This window comes from Dromaius novaehollandiae, chromosome 9 (genome assembly GCF_036370855.1).
Source record: "Dromaius novaehollandiae isolate bDroNov1 chromosome 9, bDroNov1.hap1, whole genome shotgun sequence".
NCBI lineage: Eukaryota > Metazoa > Chordata > Aves > Casuariiformes > Dromaiidae > Dromaius > Dromaius novaehollandiae.
Genome location: NC_088106.1, coordinates 28,348,936 through 28,362,546, shown reverse-complemented (window position 1 = coordinate 28,362,546; position 13,611 = coordinate 28,348,936). Strand labels below are relative to the sequence as shown.

General features: G+C 49.9%; 1 protein-coding gene across 2 annotated transcripts in view; it reads left to right on the top strand.

The window, feature by feature from the left end:
* Positions 1 to 13,611, top strand: part of INPP5D (inositol polyphosphate-5-phosphatase D) — a 54,074-nt gene that overhangs the window by 13,616 nt on the left and 26,847 nt on the right. For both annotated transcript variants that reach the window (XM_026109757.2, XM_026109756.2), the window contains exon 4: positions 11,479 to 11,629. In XM_026109757.2, coding sequence (XP_025965542.2) covers positions 11,479 to 11,629 — 151 coding nt within the window. The remainder of the gene's footprint in view (positions 1 to 11,478; positions 11,630 to 13,611) is intronic.

The window sequence follows — 13,611 nt, the reverse complement described above, 5'->3', positions numbered from 1 at the left end:
GTAGGGAGCAGAGAGGAAGGTCACCGAGGGGGATGGAGAGAGCCAGGAGGAGCAGCCCTGGGTGAGGGCAAAACTGAGGGATGCCCACAACATTTTGGAGCTGGGGAACCCTGTGCTGAAGTGCCAGGAGCTCGTCAGTGCGCAGAGTCACAGCACACCCGTGGGAATGTGGGATTTTACGGTCCAGACAGCAGTAAACTTGGAGGCGATTTTAATGCTAGGAATGGAGTTGATTTCAGAACGGTGTCTTGAAACACGTTAGGGAAACACATTTCTAGCGCTCTCAAATACATAATCAAATCAAGCTTCATTTTATGACTGTAGATAGCAGCTATTCCAATTTGAAGCTTTTTCAGTATGTTTTAATGGTGTTTTAAATTAATCTGTAAAGCTCTCGACACTCTTTACATGCAGGGCTGAAATGAATCTGCAGTCAGGGCTGTGTACTTTATGTTCCTGTAATCTATCCGAATCTGTTTATACAAGGAAAATGTTCTTTCCGCTGTTGCATCTGAGGTAGGAATAAACATAATACATTTCACAGGTTTTAAAAAACTGAAAGAAGCAGCATTTAATGATCGAACACTCGGCATTTCCTGAAACATGCACATTCCCGCCACTGAATCTCTCCGTACACAAAATTCTTCATACAAACAATCCATATCCAGCTTTTGTCTAGCTTCAACCCTTCCAGAACGCGTCCAGTTTCCTGAAAATATCAAAAAGGTTCAGAGAAGATGGCGTAATTCAGGTTAAAGTTATTTTTTTGCCATCAAAAAAAATCCATCAAAAATGAAGTCAGGTATTTGAAAGCTAATGCATACCATGAAATGCAATCTTTTTCCATTTTATCTGGATGTGTTTTGAGATAAAATTAAACCTCATTTAATGCCAAAGACTGTCATCAATTTTTGTTACGGTTTGCCCTCCAGTAAATGCGTTGTGTCATCAGCTACACACACAAGAGCAGATTGTGCTAATTTTAAAACTGTACCTTAAAAAAAAATCTTAACAGATTTTGAAAGTAATATAAATAATCTGTTACTTGAAAGCCTTCATCACACTTAAACAACTGAAAATTGCAAATGGGCAATCCTCACTGAATGTACGAAAGTAACTTAGCGGCAATAGCTGCAAAATATTTTAAGATCCAGCAGATATAGGGCTGTTCAGCGGTCACGCGTTTAACGACTTTTGTTTCAGAAGAATAATTGTTTCACCTTTTTACCCTCTCGAAAGGCTCTGACCACCCGCTGCCACATCCCCGGCAGCTCCTTGCTCCCTGCCGGATGCGCGAGCTCCCGCGGAGGCTCCGGATGGGGGACGGATGGACGGACGGGGGAGAGAAGCAGAGATGCGTTGGGGTCACAGAGATTTCCAACCCACATCAAGTGGTTCTTTTAAAGGAAGGGGGTAGCAACCTCTGTTGATGGGCTGGGGTTTATAATAGGGGGGTTTGGTTTGGTTTTTGGCTTTTTTTTTAATTTTTGCAGATTTTTCATATCAGGAATGTGTGTGTCCCATATTGCAGGACATACCTCGACATCTCCAGGACTAGCAGAATGAAAAATTTCCTGTAATTCTAAAACTCGCCTGGCAGAGGAGGAAAAATAATTGCAGGCTCACACAACTTGCATTATTGACAGAAAATACTCTAATTTTTCATTGATTTGATGGATCTTAGCTTTAATGTTATCAGGCTCATAGTTACAGTTTAAAGCATTTGATTCTTTAATCCTGTTTATATTTTCAAAGAATTCCGATGAAGTTTCATAGCAGACTTCCAGGTCCTCAGGGAGACAGCAGATTATTCCCCTTTCAGCAGTGGGGTAATTCGAAACGTTTCATTGCTTCTGTGCTTTGAGGCATGATGGGTCACAGAGCAAAATACTCATTTTCAGGCAAGTCTGGAATTGTTTTCTTAATGCAAGAGAAGCTAATATGTTGCTGGTAATATGTGAGGCTTTTGTTCTTCTCCAGTAGATCAGGTGAGATAAGGACAAGTCTTGGGAAAAAAAATTGCTATTGAATTTGCTCTGTATAATGGCTGATGAACTGTAGCGTCGCAGGTCTCTCCCCGCCACGCAGACGTAGCTCGTACAGCTCATAGGTGACACGTAGACTCCACTTCGGTCCTGATCGCTTGGTCTGCTCTGCAGCCGTAGAGAACTGGACCCACAGACCCTACGTACGCTGCAGCTTGCTGCCAATATTTAACCCCTGAAAGATAAGAAGATGAAATTGCCTTTAAATAACAGCACGTTTATTGTCCTTGTTTTAGGTAAACTGCTCTCCGACTTGCATTTTGGTTAGTGAGGTTATTTCTGTTTAAAGTTTTTGAAGAAATGTAGAATCCTTTAGTTTTCAGGCTGCTGCATGAATGCAAAGTACCCAGGACTTGATTGTGAGAGACAGACTGGTTTGGGGAAATGAAAGAGCCGTTAGCAAAGACAGCGAGGAGCCAGGCTTTGCAAAGTCCCTCGGAGAGAATGAAGGCCCAGCACAGCTTTCAGCTGCTCCCAGGTCTTTGCCTCACTGCCCAGTTTCTTCAGTCTTCAAGCATTTGTCTTAACGTGCAAGATCCAATACGGTTTTCCATCTCAATTTTTCTCTGAAGATCTCGGTCAGTTCACTCCTAGTTGCATCCCAGGGCTCTACAGCTCTCCTTTTGCAGTCTTTTAAAAGATAACAACAGCCAGCAAAGCTGAGCCAACCCTGTGTGCAAAGGACAGCAAAGCGCTCTATGGGCTGAGGTTCTTCTATGTTAGCAGGCTGTTGAGCCTGAATCAAAATTTCCAGATAACTCTGGATTAGCCCTCATGCTCCGAAACGTGACAGGGACGTAGTGACCTATATTGCTGAAAAGTCTTATTCTGTATCAAGTGCTTTTTGTGATCTAACACGCCAGAACCCGTATGCAGCAAGCCTGGCTGTTCACAGAGTCGCTGGGGAGCTTTTCCAGAGGTTTGTCTTCACTGCATGCCACATCCTCGCACATGCAAAACCAGAAACCCAGGGTTGCGTCCTATTTTAGCAGGCAAAGTTTCAGACTTAAAGCCACATCCACTATTTCTGTTTCAGAGGGTGCAGTTCAGGGGAGAACACAGAAAGAGAGGGTTTGAAGGATTTATTTTGTTCGTTTTCAGCTTTGTGTTTAGTTTTGTTAAATGACGGTGTTTCTTCTGGATTCTGCAGCTGTTCCATTAGTCCCTACAGCTCAGTGTGGCTCTGCAAAGGTTTCATCGGTTAAGTAGGGCTTTGTCATGCAATAAATGAATGAAATAAGGCACAGTCCCTTGAAATAAAGTACAAGTGGTCATCTAGAGTGTCGTAAAAATAGAAAACAGTGGCTGAAGCTTGAAGATTAAGGAATTTTCCTGTCCGAAGACAGGAAATCGTAACACTAAGGTGCTCGCCCTTATCTGTGCGTTGCTATATGGTTTTTAATGACGCAATCCCGCAGAGCTGTGCAGTGTATTCGAACACGGTGAATGCAGCTGTTTTACGTGCTTGATCTGCCTGCATTGATTCCTTCAGCAGTGTATCTTCAGCAAATATGACTTTGTTAATGTTGGATTTTCTCTTTTGTGCTGGATATTTTACATAATTACTTTGTGCATATAGGGGATGCCTTCAGCCCAAAAGACGGGTAGGGAAAAGAGGGAGCCGATTATGGACCCTCCACGTTCTGCCTGCACGGGTTAGAGGACTCCCCCAGCAACGCAGCGCGGGAGTGTTACATGTGCTCTCTTTGCCTTGCTGGCTCTTGAGGACCCGCATTGTCAAGTTTCTCTCCGTAACCACTAGAGCTAGATGCTTTCTGAAGAAATGAAAATGGAAATTTTCATTTGACTCTGAGAGCTGAAGCTATAAAGTGGAAAGCCAAAAAGCACAGGACTTGTGATAAAATTACAGAAGTTGCCAGAAGCAGTGCGCTCCAAAACTTTTGCTAAAATTCTACCCACACGCTACAGAAGTGCTAAAAAAATTGCATCAGTTCCCCATGGCTTTGCAGTCCTTGCTCATTCATCACCAACTCATCTGACTTGCAGCCTGCAGCTAAATTTAACACCAGTCCCTCCTGTTCTGCCATGGAACCACACTGCTGGTTGCTCGCTGTTGCTATAAATCCTATTTATTATAAGACAGAAGTGCTGAGAGGGTTGGTTGTTCAGTAGGTTTCTGTTGGTGCTATGAGTTGGATCATAATATGTTGTGTGGTTAAAACATCTTGATGGCTAGAGTTTGAATGCTTTATTTAGTATGGAGGACTACCTCAAGTAAACGGTGTTGGCGCTTTCTGTAAATACCCGGTGTTCTTACTCGCTCGTATCTAGCAGTGTTAGTTACCTGTTTAGCTGTTAGCATGCTTTTGTGGGACTCGTGGAGTGCTGGAGCAGACTGGCGTCCTTAAATAGGATTATGTTTGGGACTTTTGTCTTTATTTGGTGTGGGACAAACCAGTTCAGAAGACTCCTAGAGGTCCTTTACCTTCCAGAGCTGCTCATAGCTGCTTTTCTTTAAGATGCAGAATTTTTACAGGGAACTTAAGATACTTTGGGAGCCAGCTGTACCCTACTGAAACTCCTATACATGTTACTTCTCTTCAACAGACTATTTTAATTTGCAAGTGTCCCAGTTCTGCCACGGGAGCACTTCCTACCCGTGAACATGGCCAATCTCCAGGCTGGCAGAACGAAGCCGGGGTGGGATCATGCAGCAGAAAGGTCTTGCGGGGACAGAAGGGGCCCATCTGGCAGTCAGGATCTTTTTAAGCTTAACTCAAATTGGGTTCACATTCCGTATCTAGAAAGTGCTGAGCATTTGAGATTAAATAATTGGGTCAAGAAACACTTCAGGTTTTAATCTAGATTTGCACTGTTTCAGGCAATTTGGAGATGAACTCAAGATTTGCCCTCCTGCCCTGTTAGCAAGGAAGGCAGAAATGCTTATTTGTACCCGGTTGACCTGTTTCCAGCTATCAGTAATAGGATTCGTATTTCATGCATATTTCAGGCAAGCAAGTAGGGTGCTGAACTTGAACAAATATTCTGTGCCCTCCAGTATGAGAAAGAGCAAAAATTCGTTAGCTTTCCCATTCTCTATACATGTAAGAAAAAAGGAGTTGTGATGCAGTGCCAGTCATTCATGTACAGTGTCTCTTTAGTCAGTATTATGCTTAAAGAAGAGAGCTTGTGGCAGAGGCAATAGGTAGCCACGTCTTTCAGTTACTTTTTAGGAACAGAGGGAGTTTTATAGGCTTGGCAACATGGTAATTTTCTTCATTTTTTTCATCCTTCTTTTAACTTGGGTTTTTGTTTGCGATGTCTGGTTCTTACCCAGGAACACAAGCTAGAAGTAATGCAGGCTTAGTTGTTACTACATGGCAGTTCCTTGTCTCCTTCTACCAATAATCTCCTCTTTCAGAACCTCTTTCCCCAAAGTCTCTGATTTCCATGATTTTCACCCAGTGTCTTAAATGTAAAAGGCCGCTATAGCAAAAGCGATGTGAACAAGCAAACCGGAGCATCAGGGCCAAACCGTATGTGCCGAAAGGGACAAGAACAGCCTCCGTCGTCTCCCGTCTCAGAGGAGCTGGGGACCGTTCACTTTCGGTTCTGATTCAGAACTGCGCTGAGAACTGTGCGTTTCTCCCCAAAACTCGTACGGTTTTTCTGGATGGGGAGGCACTGCTCCAGCTGCCCGCAGATGCCTCCCGTTGCCTCTCCCCTCGCGCTCGGTCCCGCTGCCGGGCTCCCCTCGCTCGCAGGGACCCACCGCCCAGCCCGGCCGGCTCCAGCTTTCCGCCCCTTCCCGAAGTCCATCCCCACTGCGCAGCCACGGGATCCCCGTCGTCGCCGGCTGCCCCGTCGCGCCTCTCCCGTCGCGCCCGCCGCTAGCTCCACGTTCTTCCTGGCATTCAAAGCAGCCCACGTTTCTGGGCGGCTCCTATTTTGGGAAGTGGCTGTTTCTCCCAGCTGCGATTCCTGTCTGCGGTGCCATTCCTGCGAAACGCTCCCAAAATTGCAGAGCACGATACCGGCTCTAAAAATAAGACATGTTTTCGAACAAAACAAAACTGAAACCCAACCAGGTTGCTTGAAAATGCTTTGCAAATCACTGAGCGGCAATTTCTGGGCTATTAGGCTCAGCTCTTTAGAGAGATAGAAAAGCTCGCCTAAATGAGAGTTGAAAGGAGATTTAAAAATGCCACCTAGATTTCCTCGCTAACAGAATCTTCAAGACAAGTTTGTTCCAAGCCAGGAAAACTTGGAAGATTTTTTCAAATCTAAAAGTAAAAAAGTTCCTGCCAGTATTTTGCACCAAATTAGAAGTGCCCTGATTTTCAGCCTTCATGGACGTCAGCGGGTATTGCAAGAATTTTGCCACTTTGCAAACCTATTGACTGTTGCTGAAATGCCTAAATATGGATTTCAGTACCTGGTTCAAGGCACTGTGGCTCGAAAAGATTGGCCTTAAGCAATATAACCAGATGACCAGTTTCCTAGTTCCTCCTTGCGCCTTGGCTCAGGAAAGGAAAACACTTCCTCTTCCTCCCGAGGGCCCCAGACTTCCTGTGCCATCTATTTATACGGCTGCTGTAATGAACCCCGCGTTAACCGCTTCCTTGCCTGGCTCAGCTGAGGCTTCACAGCTCTGTAATCTCTTTGCACGCCGTGTCTCTATGGCCCACCGGCTGGCTTCCCTGAAGGGGTGCTCGGGGGTGCCCCTCAGCAAAGCCCTTCCGGGAGCACCTTCGTCAAGGGGTTTCGCTGGCCGGATGAAATTGCCTGGGACTAATGAAGGAGGAGAGACTTAGGCTGGGGTGGCGTTTTGCCTGCTAGCATTTTCACGCCGGGTATAAAGGAAGAGTAGATGATCGGCCGTATTAAAACCTGTCAAAATGTTTAGGTAGACAAATTTGGAAAATGGATCACAAGATTTAGCCAAAGACCAGTGATCGGAGACTTTAGTAATCGTCATTTTCCCAAAATGGAGAACCCAGAAGCCCGTTTGGTGTGAACACGGGAACAGGCTATAGCTAACTGTTTTAAACCGTTGTGCGGTGAATTTAGAGAAGATGGAAGGGCAATCAGGGCCTGGAAGGGTCTGCAGGACGGAGGACAGTTTCTGGAGGATGGGAGGCACCGGGGCACGCTGTGGGAAAGCAGCTTTCCAGCCAAAAAGGCTGGAGTCAGAAAGCAGGTGGAAAACATAGATGGAAGGTCTGAGAGCCCATGAAGGGGCCGGGCTGATGGTGAAAAGCCAGGTCTCGTTCAGCTTTACCAGCCTTCTCCAAGGACGTAGCACGGTCTGGACGAAGAGGAAGCAGGCAGAGCCGACGAGGGCATCCTGCACTCACGAAGCGGCGCGGCTGCAGGACGGCTGGCGAGGTCTCCGAGTCCGGCGTCCGCCTTGTGCGTGGGCAGGGGCAGGATCCGGAGCTCGTGGGCCGGCCGCGGTGGCGCTGGGTGACCTGCGCTTGGCCACCCCGGGGCAGGGACTCGGCAGCCTCCGCGCAGCCTGCTCTGGGCTTTCGCCGCCTTTGCGTTTGGCGGCTTCTTGAGATCTAATCTAAATCCCCTCTGCTGCAAAGCAAGGCAGCCACAGCGGCTGCCCTGGTGGGACTTGCAGCACGGCTGATTGCCATCTTCTTTACAGGAGGATTCAAAACGATGGGGCTGCCATGGGTCCTCTGCAGGCTGTCCCTTTGCTAGACTGTTCCTGTCCTTTCCCTCACGCTTTCCGTGTAGATCATGTTTTCCAACTCTTCTACCACCCTTGGCATCTTTCTCGGGACTCCCGCTAATATTTTCGCTTCATCCTTAAAGTGGAGCCCCAGACTGGACGCAGTAGTCCAGATGAGGCCTCCCAGCACCAAGGGCAGGGGAATAGTTTCCTCCTGGGTCTCATATGACGTTCCCGCTAACAGATCCTAGAAAGACACAGGCTTTTTCTGCTGCAGTTTCTCACTGCAAAATTGCTCTGCGGTCTCCGATCCGCTCTCCCCTCGGCTTCCTTCGTGCAGTGCTGCTGTTTTTCGGCTTGTTCCCCGTACTGCGTTTGCTTTTTCCTCCCCGCGTGCTGTGGCCGGTAGCCGCCAGCAGCAAGGTGCCGGGGTGGCGGCGGCGATGCTGGAGGAGCGGCCGTGGAGCCGGCCGTGCCGCCTGGCTCCGCCGCCCCGCGCGCTCCTGGGGATGTGGTGTGTTGCCCTGGAGATGACACTTGCCATCCACGTTTGGTCGAAACAATTCGCGTCGCAATTAAAGCGAGATCTCGCCGGCGATAACCCGCAGGAAATAGTTGCTGGGTAAAAGAAGGCGGGGGGGAGGCGGGAAGCGGATTTCGGTGCCGTGCTGCGCTGGGTTGGCTGCAGCCCGCTCGCGGCCGCCGTGCCGCGTCCCGTAGGCCCGTCTGGGAACCTGGGCACCAGTACGACGTGAGGGATGGAGACAGGTTTCCCACGTCAAGCTGGTGCCGCGTGGGCATCGTCCCTGCGCTCCCAGGCCGGGAGCACCCCGGCAGCCTCCGTGGCCGGGAGGAAGTTACGGGCTGTTGCTCGCAAGCGCCCTGCACGTCCCACGGCGTGGCCGCCATCTCCCAGGGCGGGCGAGGACGTCTGGCGGTGCCCTGAACCGAGCGGCTCCGTGCGCAGCGCCCGGCGGGCAGCCCCCGGCGACCTCCGTGCCGGACGGCCGCAGCCCTTCCCGCGGGCTTCCGCCTTCACCGAGGCCCTGGCAAACTGTAGTTACGACACAGAAGGAAAGGAGCGCGAACGGCGCGGTGATCTCTGCTTTCAGACTCCTGCGGCGGCAGAGCCGGCGCGTGGCTTCGGCGGCGTGTCGAGTACACTTCGGGGCTCGGGCGTGCGCTGCGCCCGGCTCTGCCGCGCCGGGACCGCGGGCTTCGGGGCCCTGCTGAATCGCAGCGCGAGGAGTTAGAGGAAGGAGGCCTGTTACAAGTGTTTCTTCTTCTGGTTGCCACAGAGACTGGGACGGTTTCAGACTGAACTATCCTTGGCAGCAGAAAGTGCTAACTCAGCCTCTCCTGCCGTCGCCGGCAGGGCTGCGTGTGGCCTGCAGAGAGCCGTGCGGGGCAACCGGTTTTCCTGCCGGCGCCCGAGAGAGCAGCAGCTCGGAGGAAGAACGAGCCTGAGAGACGGCACTGGGGCAGGAGGGCTGCTGCGCCGGAGCGGGAACCGCCAAACCTGAGAGGTCGGAGCAGAGAAACTGTAGGGAGGGTTAACAGGGAGCCGTAAAAACAAGTGGCCAAACTCTTCCAGCTCTGTCCCAGTGCAACACCGTGACTTTGGGATCCTTTCTTGTTACGGGCTAGATCCCCCGCCTTAACGGCTAGCATCAAAAAGCAGAAGCATCTGGGAGGGCTGGAGGGTATTTGCATTCGTTGCTGTAAATTAGAAGTCATCCTGATCGCGCTGCATTTCCGCTGCTGAGACGGAGAGCAGGATCTGTTACGTTCCTCTGATGTTTTAACCAGCAATTTGTTTCAACACCTCTGGCCTCGCATAAATATAATCCCCCGTTTGCCCAGGCGCTGAATGCGACATTTCCACTGTACCAGAATAACAAATCTTGATAAATGCAGGAACACCTGGGAGACTGAAAAGCAGGCTGTGCAGGCGAGCGCTCAGAAACATCATGCGCGTTTGGCATGGAAATGTTTCTTGCTGTGCCTTCAAAGACATGTAGGTGTACTTAAAAAAGAAAGGTATTCTGACAGCAAGCCTGAGGTCATTGAAGACGTCAAGCGTGGTTCAGTATTCAAAGTGTCATCCTAATTTTTGGCCTGTCATTTTATTTTCTAAGAAAAATTTAAAAGAGATCTTGATGCTGGGACATTCACCTGCATTCTGCTCGCTATGGCTCATGCCAGCATTACTCCTGTTTCATCCCTTGCTTCTACCACATTTGCTTTTTAAACAAAAGAAGTTCACAGATAATAAGAGATCAGTCAAATACAAACGGCAGGTAAAGAAGCTTATTCAAAGTTGCATTAAAATTTCATGTATGTCGATTTTTACAGCCAATCATTGCAATCCAAAAAGAAGAGAAAATATCCCGCCTGCCTTTAGGCAGAGGCAGGATGTCCAAAGTCTGGCTGTGTAACAAGTTATTTCAAATTGCAGGCAAAGTTTTAATAACTAAACAGTAAACATCTCCTGTGTGAAATCTAGCTTCATGCATATAAAGTAGTGCATGTCGAGCCTGCTAATAGTGTGAGCTGCTGGTCCTTTTGAGTGCCCACTGTTGCTTTATCTTTAGATATAAATAGTTCCTAGTATTTCTCTTTTAAAAAACCATCTTGTGGGACTGGAAGACATCTAATCTGCACGGTTCTTCCCTGCTCCTTGAGGACATTTTGCTGCATGTGTAGACGGGGCCTTCTTGGGTTGGTTTCTCTGGGAAAACCCATCATCAAGAGAGCGTGCGGCCTGCCAGGAAGAGCAGACCCTGTGAACGGTGGTCAGAGCTGCTTTTGCCTGTTGCCATTGCCTTGGGGTTGGATAATACAGTTTTGGAGGTAACGCACAGCTCTTTCCTTTCTCGTCGGGAGGCTGTGCAGAGCCGTGACACATCATCTCTCTGCCGCTGGCGGGGCCCCTGGTAGAAGCAAACGGCAGAGGTGGCAGCTCGGTGGTCACCTGCTTGGCGCATCTGGCAGATTTACCATTCATGGCAACTTCAGATGTGCAGATAAAATCGTTCTGTAGTTTTGCCTCCGAAGCCTCAAAAACCTTATTCCTGCATCTGCCATCTGCAAGTACCCATTTCCTGATACCAGTGGCCAGGGCTGTGCCAGAAACAGGTTTGGTCGTAGTCAAAACGCAGCTGGCAAGCTCAGTGTCGTGACTGGTGCATTCACAGCCTTAGTTGTGTCCTGGGCCTCAGCTTCCTAAATCTTCAGCTGGGTATGTTTTGTGACGGTGAAAGTGCCTCGCTAGCTTGTTTCATTTGAACCTGGTTCTGAGCCGTTGAATCCTGGAAGGGACTCCAAAATCTAGATTTAGCCGTGTTTATCTTGCAATTCCACAGAAAAATTCTTCCTTGATACCACAAAATATAACATAGTCCAGGGTTTTTGCACTCAGTGAAAGAGGCAATGCAAAAAATAATCCGGGAGAATTCTTTGTTTTGAAGGACTTTCTCTGCTTTGAAGCCAAGCACACTGACTCAAATGAGAGCTCTTCCATTTGGCTCCACTGAGTCTCTGAGGTTGCCATTTCGCTGACGCTGGCTGGGACGTGCCTGCGTATCTGTGTCTGTTTGCACCGCAGGAGCTGTTCTGCACAGCGCCTGCGGTCAGATGGGCAGCAGGAGCTGGGCTGGCTTTCCCCGGACAGGGAGAGTGGGTTTTCCTCTCCCTCCGACTTTGTTTTTCCTCCCGTGAAGAGCAACAATTCTGTGGTAGCAGAGATCCCAGGCCACGACAACCTCTGTGTTTTGTGGGTTGTTTCAGGCATCAGAGGGTGTTCCCGTGAAGTATTTCGAGAACTTGGAGGAACTGATAGACTTTTACAAGCAGGAGAACATGGGCCTGGTGTGGCACCTCAAATATCCAGTGCCGTGGGAAGAGGAGGAGGCCGCAGATGAACCAGAAGAGGATGCTGGTAAGAAACCTGCAAAATGGCTTGGCGATTGGGATGCTTGACGCTTACCCTGGACTGCAGCCGGGGGCATTTGAGCATGCTGTGCAACCAAATGAAGCAGGGCACAGGGAGATGTGAGCAGGCAACACCTTGAGCCAGGAGGTCCCCAGGGCCCCAGGGCTGTACCGCACGTGGGGCACCGGACTGGCTCACCTGAGAGAATACGTTGTGGTCTCTGCGAGTGTATCGTCTCAGGTACGGGGCTGGCTAATCTTCGTCAGGACCCAAGCTAGTTTATGTCCAGCCATCTCGCATGCCTCTGCCCGCCTTTCCCTGCGCTCGCACCTGTGGGGTGCTGGTGGGCAGAGGAGGATGGTCTGCCTGGCTCGGTGGGGCAGATGCTCCCTTAGAGAGTCAAACGTGGGTGTCTGCAGCGCCATGCGCCTGCAGCCGCGGTGGGTCCTGGGCTGTCTGAAACCCAGGCCCCCTCCTCTGCTCCGACGTAGAGGAGGCTTCTAACAGTCATAAGCAGACAGTCTGGCTGTGCCTACGGAGGCAGGCATAGGATGAAGAGGTGTGATTGACATTATCCCAACTATTTTATGTGAAATGTCACAGGGGGTTCTTGACGCTGACTGGCCTTGGATCATCCCTTGGATTTTTCCTGGATCATCCCTTGGATCTGTCATTGTTCTCCTAAATCCCAGGGGAGGGTCATGCCCACAGAGCTGTCCTTTCTGGTGTCTGTGCGGAAATGCTGAGCATTACAGTAAAACTTGTCCGAAGGACACAGCCCCTGTGACAGACAGACAGGCATCTGCACTAAAGCAGATGTTCCTGTGCACATTTGCACAATCCAGTCAATCTCTAATGGGAGCTGGAAGATTTTGGTGTGAAATTCTCACAAAAAAACAGAACTAAATTTTGCAAAGCTGCTCAGGAAAGATGTTCCTGGTTTTTGGCCAGCTGCACTAAATCTCCTGCTCTCAGGGTGGAGGAGGGAAGTACAGCAGAAATAATAAGCAAAGAGGTGAGGAGCAGGGAACGAAGCTCTAGCCAAGACAAAGAGCCTTTAGGTGGAGAAATGTTGGCTCTTGGGCTGGGCCATTCACATACGGAACTGAATTTTGTCAGGCACTTTGGCACCATCCTCCTGGAGCCACGTAGGACCTATCGGTGTCTGGGTGGCTCACGCGTGGAATTGCCGAGGCGCCAGGAGCTGAGCACCCACTACCCTGCAGACGCATCGCCCGGCCGTGCCATTGCTCATGGCTGTGGTGGCTCTGCAAGTCGCAGCTAGGACCAGGATTCTGCTTTTCTCTTTTCTAATGAAAATTGCACCTTTAAGAAACAACCAGACGAAAGCTCACAACTCAACCAGCCACATCGGACAGGCATAGCAAAGTGCTGGAGCAGCAGGCGTGGAAAGAAAGGCAACCATAGCTGGGCTACATGGAGATGACTGCACTTCTCCCCCGGGGAGGAGGGGTAGCCTGCCGAAAAGCCTAACAACAGGGATCTGCAAGCGCAGGGAGCACTCCGAGCTCCCCGCTTGATGCCCACAGGACGAAGCAGGGGACTCAGGCCTGCTGTGTTGGATTATAGAGCATTTTTTCTCCATCTGTATTTGCTTACTTTAGCTGTCCACTTCTTTCCATTAGCAGCTTCTTGTGCTCTTTCCATCGTGCCCCCCATCCATTCTGCCCCAGCAGCAGATCTCAGGGATAACGATAATGACATGGATGAGGAACAGCCATGTTTCCAAAGCATTATATTCAGAGCAGCTAATTAGCCTTCATAGCTGCTCTGCAGATGGAGCGGTTGAAGCTACTTGGACGAGGCGAGGCTGCAGGCGCTGACTGCACCTGAGCTCCGAGCCCGCGGCTCAGCCGGCTGGTCTCACACCGCGGCCTGCCCGGGGAACGGGGTGGGCCCATGTCCCCAGCCGTGAAACGGGAGGCCCCTAGACGGGGGGGCTTCCTCTGCCTGCGGGCGAAGGGGAC